The sequence below is a fragment of the Bufo bufo genome, chromosome 9, assembly GCF_905171765.1.
Source record: "Bufo bufo chromosome 9, aBufBuf1.1, whole genome shotgun sequence".
Lineage (NCBI taxonomy): Eukaryota > Metazoa > Chordata > Amphibia > Anura > Bufonidae > Bufo > Bufo bufo.
In genome coordinates this window covers 199326965-199350548 of record NC_053397.1, presented here as the reverse complement: position 1 = coordinate 199350548, position 23584 = coordinate 199326965, and the positions used below count along the sequence as shown (strand labels likewise).

General features: G+C 44.3%; 1 protein-coding gene across 1 annotated transcript; it reads right to left on the bottom strand.

Annotated features, from left to right (window-relative positions):
• Nucleotides 1-1399: 1399 nt before the first annotated feature.
• On the bottom strand, nucleotides 1400-22160 carry LOC120979853 (calreticulin-like). Its single transcript, XM_040408811.1, has 9 exons — nucleotides 22073-22160; nucleotides 19325-19426; nucleotides 18148-18351; nucleotides 12326-12420; nucleotides 10309-10518; nucleotides 7716-7829; nucleotides 5166-5309; nucleotides 3923-4015; nucleotides 1400-1642 (listed from the first exon to the last, which is right to left on the bottom strand). Exons 1-9 carry the CDS (start codon nucleotides 22158-22160, stop codon nucleotides 1400-1402), a joined length of 1293 nt encoding a protein of 430 aa, XP_040264745.1.
• Nucleotides 22161-23584: the final 1424 nt, after the last annotated feature.

The window sequence follows — 23584 nt, the reverse complement described above, 5'->3', positions numbered from 1 at the left end:
CAACATAGGGAGGCTGTTTTGCTCAGCATGGTCGAACAAGTTGATCAACCTTCTAGTGTTGTCTGATGATATATGGCCCTTAACAAACCCTGTTTGGTCATCCTTGATCAAGGAAGGAAGTATAGCTGACAATCTATTGGCTATTAACTTGGCGAAAATTTTGATGTCCGAATTCAGTAGCGAAATTGGCCTAAAATTTTGAGGAACATCTGGGGGTTTCCCAGGTTTTGGTAGAGTAACTATAAGGGCTGTAAGCATCTCGGGCGGGAATGGGGTTCCTTCAAGGGCGCGGTTAAAAATATCGAGGATATAGGGGGACAATACGGGAAGGAAATGTTTATAGTACTCATTAGACAAGCAGTCCGGGCCTGGGGATTTGCCTGATGGGAGGGTTGCTATTAGCTTTTGGAATTCTATGGACGTGAGAGGGACATTCAATGAATGGAGCTGGTCAGGAGAGAGGGTAGGTAGTTCGGATTGAGTCAGGAAGTTCGGCTTTCGATCCTTTTTACCTATGTCAATTACAAAATGTTTCTGACTGACAAATCTACAGAGTAAAAATACAAAAAATGTATGCATATAAATTCTCAAACTGAATTATCCTATGTTAACCACTATAGGGGGGATACATTAAAATGTAATTTGCACGACCAGAGTTCTATTATCTCTGCTTCAAACTGCGTTAAATAGGTTTTTCTAGACTTATATACTTATGACCTATCCTCTGGAGGCCAACCCAAGTAGGCAGGGATAACAGAAGTAGGGGGGGCAGCAATACCATAGTGCAGCACAAGATACCGCCCCTGCAGAACCAAATACCACAGGGCAGCAGACAATGCTGCCTCAGCAGAATCAAATATCACAGTGCATCACAATATACTACCGCCCTCACCACAGTATTCAACTGTATCACCATCCTGAGGATGGAGATGCAGTTGAATTCAAGAGGGCATCTGGGGACACTGGTCAGGTGCATAAGTACCTAATGCTCCTAGGTTGAGAGCCTCAGATCGCTATTTACCCCGTGTGACGGCCATGAGGAGGGCTCGGATGTCCCCCTGGGCATCAGTCTACTGGAAAAGATTTCTGTGGGTCTATGGCCAGTCTGCCCCTGGGTGGACATATCTGTAATGAATGTCGATTGAAATATGGCGCAGTGACGGGTATATGGCTTCATTCACCATATTTGCTGATAAAGTTGCACGATAGTACTCAGAGGGAGAACTAAGCATAGAAATGTTGTGCTCTGATCTAACTATATAGCCATGTAATTCACTAATTATGTCCCAAACATTCTCTGGTTGCTCAGATGGAACAGTTTCCTATGGTGTCACAAGATCCATGTTTGCCCTCACAGATGATTATAGACAAGTTGGCCGTGGCTGGGATACAGCTCTGTTCACAGCTCGTCTTTAGGTGGTGGAGGTGGAGGTTGAGGTAACTGTGTCTGTTCCGGAGTTGAGGAGTCTAATCCGTATTGCTTTCGTAATGTTTTCCGTAGCTTTGACTTCCTTTCTTTTTCTTGCCTCTCCAGCTCATCCAGTCTTGTAAAGTCTTCCTCTAACTTTTTCCATCTTTGCTTCTTTTCATCTTTTGCATCCCTTTCCTCGTCTTGTATCGTCTTAATTTTCAACTCTGGTTCCTAAGATAAATCAGATCACAAAAAAATGTCAGATGTTATGGTGAGTAGGAGAATAGATTGGAGTTTGTATGTTCTCCGTGGGTTTCCTACCACACCCCAAAAATGCTCACCGGTTAATTTGCTTGTTGTTTTTGTGAATCAGATATGGAATTTAACCCCACTGGGTACATGGGGTGATGACAATCTCTGTACAGCACACCAGAATAAGTTGCAACAGGAAATGGATAGTCAGTTCTGAGTTTTTAAAGGGGTTTTCTGGTTTACAATACATATTTTAAAATAACTTGTTACATAAGCAATACTAAGGAAATCTTGAAGGAAGACCTAAGCCTGTTAATGATACACGAGAGCCAGGAGCGGACTGGGAACTTAAAGGGGTTCTCCAGGAATTAAGAAAATGAAAATACTTAAATATTACTTCATTATAAATATATTCCCAAATACCTTTCATGAGTTATAATGGCTCATTTTGTCTAGGGAGAAATCATCAAGAGAAAAAAAAATGGCCGCCGTCCTATTAGTACACACAAAACCTGTCCTAATCACACAGCAGGACAAGTTACTTCACAGCACTGAGCTAAAGAACTGCCTCATCCTCCTCTCTGCTTGTCAGGGATTATGATCGGGAATACAGCTGATAAGATCTTCAGCTGAATCTCTGTAGGAATGGAGTTCATGAGGAGACATGAAGTACAGAGGAGGTGGGGATTTGGCTGATGAGCAGCAGCACTTGTATGCAGTCTTTATCACCACAGCCCCACATTACCACAGTCTGTCCTGTCCGTCCTCTCAGTACTTCAGCTGTCTCCTCTTTAGCTCAGTGTTGTGAAGTAACTCGTCCTCCAGTGTGATTAGGACAGGTTTTGTGTGTGCTAATAGGACAGCGGCCATTTTATTTCTCCTAATGATTGCTCCCTATACAAAACAAGGCATTATATCTAAAGAAAGGTATTTGGGAATGTATTTATAATAAAGTATTACTGAAGTATTTTAATTTTCTTAATTCCTGGAGAACCCCTTCTAAAGTGGCCCTGGAAAAAAAATCCTAAAAGTGGCCACATGTTGTAGGACTGTCCAAATTGACAGGAGGTGGGGCAACACAAGCCACAAGTAGGCAGGTCCAGCAATACAGTTCTGCAGCACAAAATATCGCTCCAGCAGAACCAAATACCACAGTGCAGCACAAAATACTGCCCTATCACCATTCTGAGGACGATGATACAGTTGAGTTCAGGAGAGCACCTGCAGCTGCTGGCCAGTACCTGAAGCTCCGAAGCCATAATTAATGCTGGGAGCATCAGATCTTTATGTACCCGGTCAGCAGCTGTGAGGAGGGCTCGGGCATCAGTAAATTTCCCTGTAGGGTGTAAGGCCAGTCACCCTAGTGAGAGCTGGATTTTAAAACCAATACTCTGGAGGACACACAGCACATTTTTGCATCACGCCGTCAGCCCAATCCCTGCAATGGAAACTGTATAATGATTTACTTCCCCTGTATGTAAAACTCCTGGATTTCTTAAATTATAGCTGACCGCTTGGGGTCCCACCAGAGTTTCATCATGCAATCAGAGTTTCTGCGGGGGCTTTGTGAAAATGCATCTGCTTTCTGATCAAAGCAGACAACTCATTAAAATCATCTATCAACAGGATCAATCCTATTAAATTAGACATAATGCCCAATAGGGTTGATTCTGCCGAGAAACTGATACCTCATTTATGTTGCCATTCCTGAGAAAAAAAACTTTTTTTTATAAGTAAATAAAGTCTTCAGTGTACTGAGCCCCTCCGAGCACCAGCGCTCCTACCACTCTGCACTTAGAGTCTCCCCCCAGTCTCCTTGATTGCCAGGACCAGGTAACCCATCTGGCAAGGTAATGTCACACCTGCGCTGTAGTCTACAGTATCGGTGCATGCACGGTGAATCTGCCTCTGCATCTCCAGAAACGCAGATGACTACTGTGCATGCGCTGATGACATCTTCTTCCACCCGTACAAGGCAAAGCATTACATTTTCCAGGAGGAGGAGGATATCATTGGCACATGAGCAGTAGTCGTCTGCACTGCTGGGTAAGAAAAGGCAGATGCACTGTGCATGCGCTGATAGTGAAGGCTATGGCCGAGGTGTGAGTTGCCCATTTTGGAGTCCCAGTGTTTTAGGACTACTACCGATCACATAGTGATGACACAAATGCTATCACTCAGTATACGAGAAAGACCCCATGTAACATCGGATTGGTTCTAATTTATGGGACAGTTTAGGTGCAGCCTTTAGCTTCTTACCCTGGTTTCCCCCCATGTTTCATTTCCAATTGTCTCAGCTAACTCTTCATCATTGGTAATCAAGAAGTTATCGAAAATTGTGCCAGATTTCACCTAAAACACAATGAAATAAAACAATAAGCGTTTTCTGTATTACTTGTTTCTCCTATAATCCTTGATTTCAATACATACCTCTTTATAATTTATCCTGCTGCACCAAACATTCACCGTGGCTTGAGAAATTATGGGCAGGGCCACCCTCTCCCCGACAACCTCCCAAAGTCGACATCAATATTAAAGGCACCATGAAAGTAAGGTCAGCCCCCATAGAGTTATCACCCACTATAGAACCTTAAAGGGGTTGTCCGAGACGATTAAAACTCTCGGAGGACCCCTACTATTGCTTAAAGGGGTTGTCCAATAGTAGAAATACCACCTCCCACCAATGCCTAGGCCTAGACGATACTTAGCCAGTCCCGCGTCCATTCGGATCCCTGCACGGCCACCGCTGCCAATAGCAGGGCGTGACGGTGACCAGCCTCCCTAGCGTCACCCGCCAAGCTGGGGAGGCTGGTCATCATGACATGATACATTCACAAGAAAATTTAGACTGGCATATTCTTATTCATAATCATAGTCATGGGTGCACATCCATAAGGCAAACATAATAAATAATGGCTGCACACACATATAAGCAGTAAAGCTGAGAAATGGGGATCATTCTAAATTCAAGTGGTACTATACCTACAATTTGGATCAATGGAAGCTCTTAGCGCACATTTTGATCAAACTTGTGTCGGGCCCATCCACCAGGCGTCAAGGTGGCTTCCGCAGACGGGTCCCTATCACTTGAATTTAGAATGATCCCCATTTCTCAGCTTTACTGCTTATATGTGTGTGCAGCCATTATTTTTTTTATTTATTTATGATACATTCACAGTTTTTTCAAGTGCCGTTCTCTGTGGCGCTGATCCGATTCCCCTGCTGCTGTCTGTTTGCAAACAGCCATGGAGACGCGCCCCAATACAACGGGTGACTGCTGCAGCCAATCAGCGGTCTACAGCTGAAGTAAGTGATTGGCCGCATCTGTCTCATGCCTAATCCAGATGAAACCACTATCACCACCTACATAGATAATTACACCGGGTAACACAGTGGTCAAGCCACATGTGTTTTTTTTCAACGCGTTTATTTTATGGATGGATTATCAATGATAACAATGCAGCCATATTATGATGAGCTCAATGTAATATAAATGACCCACCTGCCAGAGATCCAGTCCAATAACCCCAAGCTCGTCATATCTATATAAAGTGTCGTCTGGTACATAATCAGGATTATCAATATCAGGCTGGACCCACTCGCCCTGATAGTTCGGATTGTCTATTATTTTTGGTTTCCAAATTCCCTGTTGAACGAAATCAAAAGTGACATGAATATAGCAGCGGGTTTCCAGTTTTATTCATTGTAAAATGAAAGCTTCCAGAATTTTTTTTTTGCCCCACATTTACTATGACCGTCGCATCTTACAGTAGTCTACGGTCTCATGCACAAAATAATGTCCACATTGAAGTCCGCAAGTCACGGATCCGCAAAATACAGATACCTTCTGTGTGCAATCCGCATTTTCTCCCTCCTATCACTAGAGAGGACTATGCTTGACCACAATACAGACGAGAATAGGACATGTTCTATCATTTCAGGAACTGACATATGGATGCAGACAGCACATGGGTGACATCCGTGCGCTGTCCGCTCTTTTTGTGAACCCATGAACCCAATCCAGTATGTGGATCGGACACAGACGCAAAATATGCTCAGGTGCAGGAGCCCTAAGACAGAAGATGGTTGGAGTCATTTTGACCAAACGGAAAGTAGTAAAAACCTACAAACCTGCATTTTGAACTAACAGAAAATCAAATCTATGTGTGCTATGAGCAGACACAGATTTCTACCAAATTTGTCCCATTTTACGGTTTTCCGCTTAAAGGGTTTTTCTGCGATTCTGATATTGATGACCTATCCTCAAGATAGGCCATCAATATCAGATCGGTGGGGGTCAGACACCTGGCCCCCCCGCCAATCTGCTGTTTGAGGAGGCCTCCTCTCAGCTTACCAAGCACAGCGCCATCCATCGTCTAGCGGCTGTGCTATTGCAGCCCAGCGCCATTCATTTAAATGAGACTGAACTGTGTCTAGGCCACGTGACGTCGCCGGCCTAGGAAAAGGCCATGGAGCTACGGTGAGCTCAACAACCTTTTAAAACAGCTGATTGGTGGGAGTGCAGGGAGGCAGACCCCCGCCAATCCTGAGGATAGGCCAGCAATATCAGAATCTCGGAAAACTCCTTTAATAAATTATACTAAAGCTACATCTTCTCGGAGACCACATCCACTTTTCTTGCCACATTGCAAATGTTAGTGCTGTTATGTTGCAGGTCATTATTTGCAACTTTTTGGTAAGTTTGCACTAAAAACTGGCATGAACCGCTGACTAATAGATAATACCTTCTTTTTGATATTCTGAGGCTGAAAACCTGTACATGACTAGTCCTGTTCTCAAGTAACACGTGCGCCAAATTCTATCCAGTCTAGACAATCCTCTGTGATCTAACCAGCCTCATTTTCCCTGCAGTGATACATTGCAGAGAACAATCAGGACTGGAAAGAAATGTGTGCGGATGATATATATAAACCCACAGAGGGAACCCCTGAACATTATTTGCACTTCATAATGACATTCATGTCTCAAGCTTGATATATACGGACAGATGAAGCTAATACTAGTTATTGTCAAATGCTATAATTTGGCTCAGGTACATTTACTGCTTTACAGAGCATCTGTAAAGGGCATCTGTCAGCAGTTTTGTACTTATGAAACTGGCTGACCTGTTACATGTGCACTTGGCAGCTGAAGGCGTCTGTGTTGGTCCCATGTTCATATGTGCCCGCATTGCTGAGAAAAATTATGTTTTAATGTATGGAAATGGGCCTCTAGGGGTGTTGCCATTACACCTAGAGGCTCAGCTCTCTCTGCAACTGCTGCACCTTCTCCACTTTAATTGACAGGGACAGGCAGTAAAAACATCATAATGCATTGCCCTGTCAATCAAAGTGGAGAAGGTGTGGCAGTTGCAGAGAGAGCAGAGCCTCTAGGTGTAATAGTAACGCCCCTGTTGCTCCTAGAGGCTCATTTGCATATATTAAAACTTCATTTTTCTCAGCAATGCGGGCACATATAGACATGGGACCAACACAGATACCTTCAGCTTCCCAGCGCACATGTAACAGGTCAGCCATTGTCATAGGGACAAATCTGCAGGCCGAAATCTATTTACCTTCTCTATTGTAAAAGTGGGGCCTCATACACATGACTGTATTTTCCATCTGTGTGCTAGCTGATTTTTTTTGGCGGATAGAACACAGACCCATTAATGTCTATGGGTCCGCAAAAAAACGGACAGCACATGGATGTGATTCGTGTGCTCTCTGCATCCATATGTCCAGTCTGCAAATTATAAAACATGTCCTATTCTTGTCTGCATTGTGAACGAGGATAGTCATTTCTCGTGATGGGAGTGAGAAAAAAGTGGAGTGCACACGGAAGGTATCCATATTTTGTGGATCGGACCGTAATACAGACACGGTTGTGTGCATGAAGCCTAACAGGCCTTGTTGCTGTGTTCAGGGGACGCCCATGTTTCGCGGTTGGGAAACAGTTGCCTAGACTGAGACATTCTAGCAAATCCTCATATTGATCATCACATTATCTAATGTGTTAATCATGTTATGAGTTGAATTTATCATACCCTTACCTTGTAATTTGGATTTGGAATCATCGGAGGTTCCCACTGCCCGTCCATACTGGAGTCCCAGTCACGAGGCTGCTTTGACTCTGGTTCTGGAATTAACTCTCTCTCATCCCAGTCCTATAAAATATGCACAGGAATATTTGCTTTGTCTGATTTATTTTTCTTCTGGGAGTCATACAAATGTGAATCAACTACAGCCAACGTAATTTATGATATGTGATACCGTACACCATCTGTGTTTAGAGAAAACAAATCCAATAAACCAAAAATGTAGATACAGTACACACCCCCGTGTCTTCGCCAGGCATTAAAGGGAAATTCCATCCGCAAAAACATTAATGGAATAGTTTTAACATATGCCGTGAATGTCTGATCTGTAGAGGTTTGTTTCCTGAAACCCCCACAATCAGCAGAAAAAGGGTCCTGTGCCTATTGTTGCTGCGCCAAAGCACCAGGTAGAAGAAAGAGGAGACTAGTCAGAGTCTATGGAGAGCGCTGGACCAGCTGAATCTATGGGAGATATGTGAAGTTTATGTCATTCTCTTTTATGGAGAGGACTGCATGCATTTGCCGCAGGAGAACAAATGATTTCTACTTATGTGCCTGGCTTTAGAGCATCAATAAGGGGTCTGAGGCTCCAACTGGAGGACTTACACTACTTAAGTTTAGATTGTCTACTATTATAAAAATAAAAAAAAAATGACTGCCCTGTGTCACCCTGGGCTTAGAGGGGTTCTCCGGGAATTCCGAAAATGAAAATACTTAAATATTACTTTATTATAAATATATTCCCAAATACTTTTCATTAGTTATAATGGCTCATTTTGTATAGGGAGCAATCATTAGGAGAAATAAAATGGCCACCGTCCTATTAGAACACACAAAACCTGTCCTAATCACACAGGAGGACAAGTTACTTCACAATACTGTGCTAAAGAGCTGCCTCACCCTCCTCTCCTACTTGTCAGGGATTATGACCCTGAATACAGACGATAAGATCTTCAGATGAATCTCTGTGGGAATGGAGTTCATGAGGAGACAAGAAGTACAGAGAGGACAGACTGTGGTAATGGAGACTACATACAAGTGCTGCTGCTCATTACGACACCTCCACCCTCCTCTCTGTACTTCTTGCCTTCTCTTGAACTCCATTCCTACAGAGATTCAGCTGAAGATCTTATCATCTGTATTCAGGATCATAATCCCTAACAAGCAGAGCAGAGAGGAGGATGATGCAGCTCTTTAGCTCAGTGTTGTGGAGTAACTTCCCCTCCTATGTGATTAGGACATGTTTTTTTTTGTACTAATAGGATGGCGGCCATTTTATTTCTCCTGATGATTGCTCCCCAGGCAAAATGATCCATTATAACTAATAAAAGGTATTTAAGAATATATTTATAATAAAGTAATATTTAAGTGCATTGTTGGCCAAACCTACAGAGAAGGATAAGGCAAAAAGATTTTTGTTCCTCAACCTTTTTGTTCTTCCAGGAGTTACACTGACAAGACATGAGTGGCCAAACTGAATGTGTGTGTATGGGGGAGTCGGGAGAGATGGTGTCATCTGAACAAGGGTGGAGTATGACCACCCTTATGCTTCCTTCACACCAAGCCATGAAACTGATGCATTTATTACAAACTTTTTTGGTGGGTTTTTTTGGTCACACATTTTTGGCATTCATTTTTTCCCTACAGGGAAGTTTATGGGAAAATATTTGGAAAAAAAAGCCATATCCAGAGCAAGCTGCATTTTGGGGAAAAAAATGCTATGGGCCCCAAAAAATGCACCGCAAGTGAATTGCACTAGAATGATTAATCATTTCCTATTAAGTTACATCTAACGTGGCATCTAACAGCCTTCAATATAACTGCCTATTCTTGTCTGCAATGCGCGGACAAGAACAGGTCATGTTATATTTTTTTTTGCGGACCACGGAACGGAGCACACTCCGTGTGCTGTCCGCATCTTTTGCGGCCCCATTGAAGTAAATGGGTCCGCATCCGAGCCGCCAATACTGCGGCTCGAATGCCGACCAAAACAACAGCCGTGTGCATGAGGCCATTTTGTGAGAAAATTACGAACCATTGTTTGTCAAAATAAAAAATAAAAAAAGGGCATAATGTCGGGGCCAATCCCTTTAACAGGATTTTCTGATGCCTTTAATTTTTGGTTCATATCATGTTTTATGCCTCCGTTTGACATATACGTTGGAAAAAAAGGATACAAAAAAAACGCAGCACACCCCGTTCTTGTATCCTGCACAATGGTAAAAAAAATATACATTTTTTTTATAATGGAACTCTATGGTGAAAGGATGCAACTGTATGGCATCAGCCTGAGACATCTGTTTAACGTATACGTTTTTTGTATACGTTAAATGGATAGGAAAAAGCGTGATAGATAAATTAATATATATTAAAATAGCAAAAAAAAAAAAAGACATTTCTGTTTTATTCTTTGCTCATCATGTATATAATGCGGCCCCGGTGAAATGACGCTCGTATTGCCGTCACCACATCCCATGTTAACCTTATGGCACTGAAATAAGTTACTTCAGCTAACAGTGGGCTTTAGAAGTTTCCTCTCTTTTCTTACGTCTGGCTTTGGCTCATTGGGGTCTTCAATTTTAAGTCTCTCGTCCCAGTCTGCTGGCTTTGTGGCGTTTTCATCTTTGATTTTGCGAGGTAGTAAGAAGTCCCAGTCTTCCTCCAGGGTCCCGTTTGCCACCACTTCGTTGTCAATCTTCACTGCGTATGTGTTGTTAGGTCGGATAATCAGGGTGTACAAGTGTGTGAGCTCATCGTGCTGTAAAGATACAAGAATAAATTCTCACCAAGATGTTCTAAGATTCCCTTATACCGCTTTGGCGATGAGAATTGCCTCCTAAATCTTTCCTCCGACACCCCTCCCATAGACACAACACAAGCAATAAGAATTATTAGGGAATTTTTCAGACAACCCCTTTTTTCCCCTAACGTTCGCATGTGATGAGCGGTTATCATTCAGAGCTCAATTCTCTTTCATTGCAGTAGGGACATAGGCATTCCAATGGATGCAGCAGGTCCTCCAGCGGAAAGGACGCTCTTGCAGTGGACCCGCACTCTGGCTCTGTAAGAGGTCCTTTTATAGGGGTACCCCCTTTTGTTACCAAAAATTGCCGTAACTGGGTAACTATGTGGGGTTTTCTAAATCAGGCAGCCACCTTAATTTATTCAGGCCTGTCAGGCTTCCCTTTAGGGTAGGGCAATGCAGAGTGCGGGTAATCCGCTGCATGAAAGAGAGCCAAGCCCCACTCCGGACAGCAGAGACAAGGAGCATAACATGATTGATAATGCTCTCCGCCTCTCTGTGATCTTTTAACTACAACATCACAGTGAGATAAAGTTGTCACCGTGATTTTGTAGTAAAAAGGTCACAGAGAGGCAGAGAGCATTATCAATCATGTTATGCTCCTTGTCTCTGCTGTCCGGTGCGGGGCTTGGCTCTCCTTCACACAGCGGATTACCCGCATGGGATCTGCTCCTGTGAAAGAGCCCTTGTACTGATGACCTATCCTTTGGATAGGTCATTAGTATCTGATCAGCTGTCCGAGAAGGCCCCGACGCTCACAGTAACACAACGGCCTTCTCTCAGCTTAGCTTAGGCCACGTGACGTCACGTTCATCGGTCACGTGGCCTAGGCACAGTTAAGCCCATTGAAGTGAATGGGGCTAAGGTGCAATACCACGCACAGCCACTATACAATGTAGGGCGCTGTGATTGGTGAGCTGTGCTACTGCGATCGCCGCCCGGAGCCTTCTCAAACAGCTGCTCGTCGACGGTCGGACCGATGCCAATCAGATACTGATGACCTGTGCAGAGGATAGGTCATCGGTATGAAAGCCTCTGAAAAGCCCTTTGAGTCACCAGTTTCTACAGGAATCTACTGGTGTTTCATGCCTGCGCCTGTCTTAAGAAGTGCGGTGGAGTAATCTGCGGCAACGCTTTTAAGAGGTGCGGGCCCCTTCATAAATTTGGGGACTCTTCTGGCAGTCCTGTATGTCAGAAAATCAAATCTAAACCAGCTATGAGCTGGTGTATGAGTATGGTAAGACTGTCGTACCACAGGAGGCCACGTTCTGCATCCCCCGTGTAATAACAATTCTGGAGCCTCTATTCTTATGATTGTATATTGTGCCATTCTTCTCTTATTCCTGCTAGAAGTTAATGGATAAAGGTACAGACAGGCGGTACCAGTTATGGGGGTGTCCCTGCACAGTCTGTCACTGGCAGCACTGAGTGGACAATGCCGGACTGTGCAGGGACACCCCCCCCCCCCTCCCAAACTGGTATCTCCCATTTGTACCTTTATCCATAAACTTCTAGCAAGAATAGAGAAAATACGGCAAAACAGAGTCAGAAGAATAAATGCTCCAGAATAGTCATTTCATGTGGAATACAATGATTCCATAAAACAGACATGTCAGGAGAGTTGAAAGGTCCGCTTTAAGAGCAGTGTAAAATTGGAAAAAAAAAACTCAAAATGCCACTTGTCCAAAATTTGAAGATTTTTGTATGGATTTCTGACATACACCCTTTGATAAATTCCCCGACTAGGTGTCAGTCACATTACCTTACATGTTATGTTCTTGGTTATCAAATGATATTTCTCCTTATAACTCAGTATAACATGGACTTTCTCATGGATCGTCCCACATATATCAGGCCCTAAAAAAAAAAATGAGTGAAGGATTATTGTTTTTTTTTTCAAAACACAAAAAAAATTATGATTAAAGGAGTTATCCAACCCCCACCGCAATTGTAGTGATAGTCCTGAATCTGCATTTATCTATTCACCGTCGTTCCAGGGCTGAGAGTTCTGTCCCTGTGGAACTGTAACGCCCATTCCATCATCACGGCCTCAGCAGTGACGTCTCCCCCAAAAGGCATGTGACTGCTGAGGCCAGTGAATAACTGCGGCAGTGCACATGACGTCACACTTCTGGTCCACAGGACACTCGGCGGTGTAACACAGCAGCCATGAATAGGTCAGTGCCTTTCTTCTGTTAGGCAGAGCAAATTCTGAGTTAGATACAATTGTGGTGGGACAACCCCTTTAAATAGCCTGTTAGAAAATCTATGCAGTCATCATGGTGAATACAATACGACGGGAGCGGACTGGCCATAGACCCTTTGCGGAAACTTCTCGGTGGGTCGATGCCTTGGGGGCCACTCAACAGGCCCTCCTCACTGCCGCTGGCGGAGCATGGGAGCCCATAGCTCCCTGCCCTGCTGTTCACCCATGTGGGCCATAGGCCACTATATGAGGCAATGTAGAAATGGCGCAGAGACACTTGGCAACTTGAGGAGCATACTTCTGGGGTGACAATATAGCGGTCATTAATAGGGGAAGTTCAGGCAGCATGCTGAAGGTAGGGGTGGGCTTGATGCTGCGCACCGCATCCCACCTCCTAAGCCCCTTCTGCCCCGCTCCATATTTTAACCAGAGACAGTTGGAGAAGGAGCAGGACAGAACAGTGGCAGCTATTGATGGCCCCCACAGACGGACAGTCTCCGGGGCAGAATATTGGGCTGCAGTCCAGTATTTTGCGCTGCTAGAGCCGTATATTGTGCTTCACTGTGATATTTTGCGCTGCTAGAGCCGTATATTGTGCTTCACTGTGATATTTGGTGCCAGTGGAGTAAATAGAAAAAATAGGGCCACATAGCAGGGATCAAACCGGGCCCCCTATACAGGACAGAAGGGTTTATGCCTAAACCCTTTTCAATTACCCTTGGGCCATTCTTTTCCGCTGCCTCATCTGCTAAAAGTTGTTCCTTTAGAGGGTAGAGTCTTGACCAAGTTTTAACCTCCAGTAGAAGAGGAGATAATCCCAACTAAGACTGGGCCCCCTCCTGCCCTGGGCCCCATAGCAGTCGCATGGTAGTTGCGCCCCTGTTTGGTGCTGCTGGAGCCGTATATTGTGCTGCACTGTGGTATTTAGTTTTGCTAAGGCGGTATTGTGTGCTACACTGTGTTGGCCCTGCCTTCTGTCCGTTTGGACCCACCTACAACATGTGGCCACTTTTTTTTTTTTTTCCAGAACCACTTTAAATTCCCAGTGTGTCCCTGTACTACTATAAAAAGTTTGAAAAAGCCCCAATACATCTAAATGAAGAGTCACAAACAGGAAACACCGATACATATCTCACTGTGAGTGAGACTGACGGCATTGCAGGAGAAATCTAAATGGACTGCAATGCTCGTCTGTTTCTCCTACGGAAACGCCAAGAGTGAAAGCTGATGAAAGGCGAAAAGTCACAGTACATAGAAGCTCCTTGGTTCTGCTGATTGCTGGGTTCGTATTTATTAATTTTACTCACTTCTATAGCTCTGACATATTCCACAGCGCTTCACAGAGATTATCATTGTTTTCTGTTTCCGGTAGAGCTCATAATCTAAGTTCCCTATCAGTATGTCTAGGGAGCGCGGGAGAAAACCGGAGAACCTGGAGAAAACCCGCGCAAACACGGGGAGAACATACAAACTCCATGCAGATGTTGTCCTTGGTGTGATATGAACCTAGGACAGCAGCGCTGCAGGGCACCAGCGCTGACCCCCATGCTGCCCTTCTTGGTTCATGGACCCCCAATTACAACATTGCCAGTGACTGCTCTGCTTTTTCCTTTGGACATTTCTTTCAGACATACGGAACGTCGAATTCCTGCATTGTGAAACATTGACTGAGCATTTCCAATATGCAGCAGTATAAGCATCCACTTACACTAACTGTAAGTGAACAATGTTCAGATATTGACATGATATCCGGATTTTTTTATTGTCTAATGACAAGTATTACTGTAATGAAAGAAGTACTGTATCATGTGGGTAGCATAACATTATCTAAAGAGGTCTCTTTAGAGGTCATGATCCGCCACTGGGAAACAATGCTGCACAAAAGATACAATTAGGCCCCTTTCACACGGGCGAGTATTCCGCGCGGATGCGATGCGTGAGGTGAACGCATTGCACCCGCACTGAATACCGACCCATTCATTTCTATGGGGCTGTGCACATGAGCGGTGATTTTCACGCATCACTTGTGCGTTGCGTGAAAATCGCAGCATGCTCTATATTCTGCGTTTTTCCCGCAACGCATGCCCCATAAAAGTGAATGGGGTTGCGTGAAAATCGCAAGCATCCGCAAGCAAGTGCGGATGCGGTGCGATTTTCACGCACGGTTGCTAGGAGACGATCGGGATGGAGACCCGATCATTATTATTTTCCCTTATAACAAACATAGTTATAAGGGAAAATAATAGCATTCTTAATTCAGAATGCATAGTACAATAGGGATGGAGGGGTTAAAAAAATATATATAAATTTAACTCACCTTAATCCACTTGATCGCGCAGCCGGCATCTCTTCTGTCTTCTTCTTTGCTGTGTGCAGGAACAGGACCTGTGGTGACATCACTCCGGTCATCACATGATCCATCACCGTGGTAAAAGATCATGTGACGGACCATGTGATGAGCGGAGTGACGTCACCACAGGTCCTGTTCCTGCACACAGCAAAGAAGAAGACAGAAGAGAAGCCGGGCTGCACGATCAAGTGGATTAAGGTGAGTTAAATTATTTTAATTTATTTTTAACCCCTCCAGTGCTATTGTACTATGCATTCTGTATTCAGAATGCTATTATTTTCCCTTAAAACCATGTTAAAAGGGAAAATAATACAATCTACAGAACACCGATCCCAAGCCCAAACTTCTGTGAAGAAGTTCGGGTTTGGGTACCAAACATGCCGATTTTAATCACGCGCGTGCAAAACGCATTTCAATGTTTTGCACTCGCGCTGAAAAATCGTGCATGTTCCCGCAATGCACCCGCACCTTTTCCCGCAATGCCCGTGTGAAAGAGGCCTTACCCGATGAACAGGCGTTTTGCTCGTTCATTGGGAAATCTGTGGCACATTTACACCGCCAGATCATCGCTAACCAGCGTTACTAGTAACACCGGTTAGCGATGACCTATTTAATTGTCAGCCTGTGTAAAGGGCCCTTTAAACAGGTAAATCCCAGATATATGGCACTTTTGACATAAGTGCATTAAGTTCAGTACTGGATGCATAGATTGTATGGTGCATTAGACTCTGCCCCTCAAGTAGGCTACACCTAAGAGGGGACAACCTATTGGGTTGTCCCCAATCCGTTGGACAGAGGATAATTGTCAGATTGGTGGGAATCCGACCACTAGGACCTCACTGACCACCTGTGTGCTGCCTTTGGACGGAGCAAAGGTCAAAGATGAGCAGCACTGCTCTAATCATCTCAATGGGACTCCTGGAGATAGTCATAGCCAAGAGATCAGCTACACGTTAACCATCAAGTTTAGCTCGGCTGCATCTGTAAGGCCCCTTTCACACGGGGGGCGAGTTTTCCGCGCGGGTGCAATGTGTGACGTGAACGCATTGCACCCGCACTGAATCCTGACCCATTCATTTCAATGGCGCTGTGTACATGAGCGATGTTTTTCACGCAACGCACAAGTGATGCTCATGTACACAGCCCCATTGAAATGAACGGGTCAGGATTCAGTGCGGGTGCAATGCTTTCATCGCAGCATGTTCTATATTCTGCGTCTTCTCACGTTGAAGTGAATGGGGCTGTGTGAAAATCGCATTGCATCCGCAAGCAAAAAACAACAGCCTGTGTGCGCTCCCATGGTCACGGCCACCAGAGAGGCCTGTGCTTTTTTCTATAGTGTGCAAGCACAACCACCAATGATGGATTGCAGGGTGGTCTGTAACCATGGAAACGAGCCGTGTATAATGTGATGGAAAAATGAATCCAGCCAGCAAAGGAAGCAATATGGACAATCACAATACATTAGTAAGTGTCTTGTATTAACTTTCTCTACATGATAAATGCCATTTGCTGAAGTGAGACAACCCCTTTAAGAGTCCAGGAGAGCAGTGATGTAGTGCAGTGCTTAGCTGCAGTTATAAAACATCCCTGACTCACACTAAGGCCTGTATTACACTACCTGATTTTTCAGCAGATAATCGCTAGCGAGTGCTCACATGAACGCTCGTTAGCGATCGTCTGGCAGTGTAATACTGCCACTAATTGCCCGATGAATGAGTAATCCAAATCTTTTGACATGTTAAAAAATGATCGTTTGCAGGCAGCAAATTGTTGTGTCTCATAACGATCTGCAGCCGGCAAACCACTGTACAGCATGGGGACGAGCGATGGCATAGCGATCGCTCCTACACATGCTGCGGAGTAGATGGCTGCATGTAGTAGCAGCGGTCTCCTCTGCTAGTAAGCAAGCGATTGCCGGGAGGGAATGCTTTCCTCCAGACAATTGTCTGCCACATCGGGCTGTGTAATACAGCCTTAACTGACTGTACTATGTGTGTGTGCTGTGTGCAGAATCTCCAGTGTATTCCTATGTGATACCTAAATCTATGTGATGTATTACAGCAGTGATACCTTTATTGGCTAACCAAAAGCCCATAAAGTTATCACTGCTATAATACGTTTGTCTTTTTTAGCACAAAAGTATTTAACATCACATAGTTTTTTCATGGTACTACGCTATTTTGGCTATAGATGATGATACATAAATAATAAATAATAATAAATAAATAAAATAGTAAATAATCTTCACACTGCTCTCCCCTGCCTCCTGTATGTAGGAGCTGACAGGGAGAAACCTATCACAAGCAGGAGGCAGGGGAGAGAGACTGAAGCTGCATCACATAGGAAAACATTGAGTCTGTGTAGTGTGGGTTAGGGGCTAGACGTGTGTGTCGCTGATCTATCACTTGCTGCGATGAGATTGTGCCTCTTTTGTCTCCGCATTAGGGAAACCATATTTGAGGGGATGAAGGAATCAAGATGTTAGGAAACCCACAAATGGCACATCACTTAAAGCAGGTATACACAAGATCCTACCTGTTTATGGGCCATGACAGCCACACAAAGTCCAGGAAATGCAGGTCAGCATGCACGCCAAGCACACTTGTGCTTGGCGTGCACGCTGACCTGCATTCCCTGGACTTTGTGTGGCTGTCATGGCCCATAAACAGGTAGGAACTAGTGTTAGGGACCACTCCATAGAGGCGACCGTGACGTGGTGAGTGGCTTATTACGCTTTGGCCAAAATGTACACCAATGCCTCATCCAGCATGGAGGCAGGGCAGAATGCTGGTTGCAGAGTGCTACCACATTTGTATTTTGCGTTTGTATATGTATTTCGCTATAGTGATGTGCACCTACATACAGGTTGTGCTGACTCAATCACCCACATTTTTTATTTGAGGTATACACAAGAGCATCTACATTATTCTTCAATAATAGCCTATGCTTACACTATAAAGGCATTTGGGGCGGAGTGCTTCTTTAACGTTGATATTTTCTGTAATCTATTCTGTAAAAGGCTTACCAAACATGATGCAATAAACGGAATCTGAATGTATCTGCTCTTGGTTTATGTCTGCCGGATATAACTTCACATAGCCTCCTCCACAGTCAATCGCTTGCTCATGTTTAACAGTGAATTGTATTACTAACGTCTGGTTCTCATTGCTGATTGGCTCAAACCGTGCAGACAGTGCGTAATACTTCCAGTCTTGAGTGGTCTGTATACCTAAAGTAACAGAGGCAAGAATTAGGTTGTGTAATGTATGCAAACAAAAATGATGGCATATCTGTCAAATTTCAGGGGCTGACGGTCTGTTTATACGTCACAGCTTTCCTAAACCATCCACCAATAACGCAGGATCTATGAGAAAAATAATCTTGGTGTGCCTCCATCTAAAGGCAGACAGAGGTACAGTATGGGTGCACAGATTTCTATAAGCACCATATTTGGGATCCATGTCACATATGTCCCATAGATGTGTATAGGAGACGTAGTCAAGATCTATGTTTCACATATCCCACAGATTTCTCAAACAGTTGATCGGCGGCGGCCCCGGGGTGTCAGACCCCCACCGATTAGATACAGATGACCTATCCAGAGGAAGGGTCATTTGTATTAAAAGCTTGAAAACCCCCTGCAAATCCTTTGCACCATTCTTGAGTTATATTAGTTTTAATCAATATGGTAATTTGGGCTTCAGTGCAGCGAGGGACTGGCCCCAGCCTCTTGGTGCACCTCAGCGCCTCTGCTTTCCTGTCTTTGACATGCCCCCTTTCCTTTGACTGACAGGGTCAGGCATCCTCATTGCGCTATTGCCTGACCCTGTAATCCTACGCATGCGCAACAGACTCAGCAAATGGCGCATGCGCAGCACATGTCCTACTAATTTCCCTGCTGGGTTTTTGCCCCTAGTCAGTGAAAAGTAAGATACTGGTTGCTTAGATGATGTGGGTCTGGGGGACACGGGTCTGCAGGAAAAAATACAGGCATTGAGGTGCTATATTCAGGATCCATGACCCACATGTCCTGTGCACGGTGCCTTAGCATCATGAACTGTTCTAACTATACAGGAAGAAGATGGATCCCAGGTATGACATGTGAGGGGAAATGAGTTGTCCCATCTCCAGGCGAAAGCTGAACCTATTGTGATAAAGGTTCTTTTTTGGGAACACATGAAGGCATCGTTTAGCTTCTGTACCTTTATCTTTTTCTGGATCACCAAAGAATTTTCCGGCTGTCAGCTGCCATTTTCCATAGTCAGATTTGTTCTTGGATTCAACCCATCTTTTCTGCCATTCATCTAAAGACAAAGTATAGAATGATACCACATACGTGAATACACTTCATGGTTAAGGCTACATGCACACGAACGTTGTTTGTTTCCATTACGTTTTTTTTGCGGATAGGATGCGGACCTATTCATTTCAATGGGTCCACAAAGAATGCGGACAGCACCCCATGTGCTATCCTCATCAGTATGTCCGTTCCGTAGCCCCGCCAAAAAAATAGAACATGTCCTATTCTTGTCCGTTTTAGGCATTGTTATAATGGATCCGCAAAAAAAAAAAAACGGATGTCATCCGTTTATTTTGCGGATCCGCAATTTGCGGGCCGCAAAACACATACAGTCGTGTGCATGTAGCCTAAAAAAAAAAAATGAGTCACACAAATAAGGCCAGCATTTCAATACATTTTTGCTAACTTTTGGGAGTACAGTCAGTCATAACTGCACCCTCAGGGGTACAGCAGTGATGTCCAAGGGGGCCTTAAGAGCAGTCCTCAGGGGTGCACCTAGCCTTTCTGCTGCCTGAGGCAAAAACTTAAACGCCCTCCCCCATGCCAATTTCTTAACCTAACCCCTTTACCACAATGAAAGCGCTCATTGCCCATGGCCCCTCCGCTGCCCCCTCTTGGTGCTTCCTGAGGCGATCGCCTCACCTGGCCTCATTGGTGGTGCACCCTGCACCTACCCGTCATGATTTGAGAATATACCTGTAGGTCCTGATGCATGGACATTAATTATACAGTCCTGATCAAAAGTTTAAGACCACTTGAAAAATGGCAAAAAATCCTATTTAGCATGGCTGGATCTAACAAGGTTCCAAGTAGAGCTTCAACATGCAACAAGAAGAAATGGGAGTGAGACAAAACGTTTTTTGAGCATTCAATTTAATGAAAATAACGATTAAACTGAAACAGGATGTTTTTCAGCTGATCCAAATTTTAGGACCACAAGCCTTTAAAAGGCCAAATCCTTGCAAAGATGTGGATTCATTGTCATTTTCTGTCAGGTAGTCACACGTTGTGATGGCAAAGGCAAAAAACTCTCTCTTTTTGAACGTGGTCGGGTTGTTGAAGTGCATAAGCAGGGTCTCTCACAGCGCGCCATCGCTGCTGAGGTGGGACGCAGTAAGACAGGCATTTGGAATTTCTTAAATGATCTTGAGGTTTATGGAACGAAAAAGTCAAGTGGAAGACCCAAAAAAATTTGCTGTCCGTCAAGACACTGGACGATCCTCGCACCCAAATGAAGGCCCTTACTGGTGCTGACTGCAGCCCCATAACCATCAGACGGCATCTGAGACTGAAGGGCTTCAAAAACAAAAAACATCTTCAAAGACCTCGTCTCCTTGAACGCCACAGAACTGCTCGTTTGGACTTTGCAAGAGAGCACCAAACATGGGACATTCAAAGGGGGAAGAAAGTTTTATTCTCTGATGAAAAAAAGTGTAACCTTGATGGTCCTGATGGTTTCCAACGTTACTGGCATGACAAGCAGATCCCACCTGAGATGTTTTCTACGCGCCACAGTGGAGGGGGCGCCATAATGGTCTGGGGCGCTTTTTCCTTCAGTGGAACAATGGAGCTTCAGGAAGTGCAGGGGCGTCAAACGGCCGCTGGCTATGTCCAGATGTTGCAGAGAGCATTCCTCATGACCGAGGGCCCTCGTCTGTGTGGTAACGACTGGGTTTTTCAACAGGACAACGCTACAGTACACAATGCCCGCAGGACAAGGGACTTCTTCCAGGAGAATAACATCACTCTTTTGGCCCATCCTGCGTGTTCCCCTGATCTAAATCCAATTGAGAACCTTTGGGGATGGATGGCAAGGGAAGTTTACAAAAATGGACAACAGTTCCAGACAGTAGATGGCCTTCGTGCGGCCGTCTTCACCCCTTGGAGAAATGCTCCCACTCACCTCATGGAAACGCTTGCATCAAGCATGCCGAAACGAATTTTTGAAGTGATAAACAATAACGGCGGAGCTACTCATTACTGAGTTCATGTTTGGAAGTCGGATTTCTGTTTTGGGGGAGTTTAGTTGTTTTTTGGAGGTGTGGTCCTAAACTTTTGATCAGCTGAAAAACGGCCTGTTTCAGTTTATTCGTTGTTTTCATTCAATTGAATGCTCAAAAAATGTTTTGTCTCACTCCCATTTCTTCTTGTTGCATGTTGAAGCTCTACTTGGAACCTTGTTAAGATCCAGCCATGCTAAATAGGATTGTTTGCCATTTTTCAAGTGGTCTTAAACTTTTGATCAGGACTGTATCACCTGCTCAATACTAAGGAAGGAAGTCCTGAAAACATGACCAGGTGGGCCCTGAGGACTGAAGTGAGGAACACTGCTCATGAACAGATCTACTGCCAAATGCAATGTCATAAGACAACCACTACATGTATTTTGGAATAATTTCTAGATTTAAAAGGATCATCCAAGATTAGAAAAACATGGCCGCTTTTTTTTAGGAAACAGCGCTGCACCTGTCCACAGGCTGCATTGCAGCTCAGATCCATTCACCTAAATGGAGCGAATCTGTAATACCACACACAACCCATGGACAGATGTGGCGCTGTTTGCTAAAGAAAACAGTCATGTTTTCCTAATCCTGGATCATCCCTTTAAGGTTTGAGTCAGTAGCAGAGAAGAATAAACAGGACATCTCACCACCATCTTCAAATTGCTCTCGGAAATATATAATGGGTTCTGCAGATGCTGCCAGGACACAAGCCGCTAGGAGCATGCACCACTTCATAATGTAGAGATGTGGAATTCCGCTTGACTATAAAAGAAACACACAACACTTACAGATATTGACAAATATTGGTTGTTTGTGATGGCTCACCTAACTATTGCACATGGAGTGGGTGCCCCAACCGGTATAGACACACCCAGATGAAAATAAAATATAGAGTGGTTGTGCACACCTCATTTGGAGGGATTCATCTGACGTATTGGTATAAATCAGATTCCTATAGTGGAATGATAATAAATAATTTATAATTTTATTTTGCATATATTAGAAAAAATATTAGAAAAAAATAAAGGAGTAAAAAACAATATCTGATGTGTATAGAGTTTTTTTGAAGGGTGTCAGAGATATTCAACAACGGGGACCGTAGTCGGATAGACCGTAGGGTGGTGGGGTCTCCGTAATGAATAGCTCGGATCGTCCTCAAATGGCTATATAACGCCCTCACTCGTATGGGAGTTATGGAAAAAGGGTAGCACAACCCGATTGGCTGTTTTTGTAACCCAGGCCACCTCTGTCTGAGATAGGAGTATTCCTTTAAATGCTGGCCGCTAAGATTCCAAAATTAGCAATGATTACTTATGTTACTGGTTCCTGTAGGACTGACAAGTAAAATCACATGTGATTTAGGCCTCATGCACACGACCGTTGTTTTATTCCGTGTCCGTTGCGCCGTTTTTCGTGATTTTCTGCGGACCCATTGATTTTCAATGGGTCAGTTGAAAACTCGGCTGATGCACCGTTTGCCGTCCGTGATCCATGACCCGTGGTTCCAGTCCGTCAAAAAAATATAACCTGTCCTATTATTTTCGCGGAAAACGGTTCGCGGACCCATTCAAGTCAATGGGCCCGCTAAAAAACGCGGCGGCACACAAGATTGTCGTCCGCGCCCGTTTTTTTCCTATCATTTGCATGGCAAACCTGTCTTAGACTTTTTTTTTACTTTCCTTTATGTCTGGTGGTCCTCTAAAAATAAAGGAAGACACACGGAAACAAAAACGGAAACGGATCACGGAACAACGGAACCCCATTTTGCGGAACGGAACACAACAACGATCGTGTGCATGAGGCCTTAGGTAAAGATCAGTAAAATAACAGTGCCACCATGTGGCCGTTTCTGTAGCTGCAGGATAAACATTTCTGGTCCTTCAAAAGCTGGTGTTGCCTCTTGGGTCCTTACTTGGTTTTCCAAAAAAAAAAAGATCTTGGGCCAGATTTATCATTCCTCTGACAGCTCACTCCACTTTCACATATGGCTAAAGTCAGTTTTAGCTAAGTCAGATTTATGATCAGCCCTTTAAGGCCTCTTTCACACGGGCGTTGCGGGAAAATGTGCGGGTGCGTTGTGGGAACACGCGCGATTTTTCCATGCGAGTGCAAAACATTGTAATGCGTTTTGCACTCGCGTGAGAAGAATCGTGCATGTT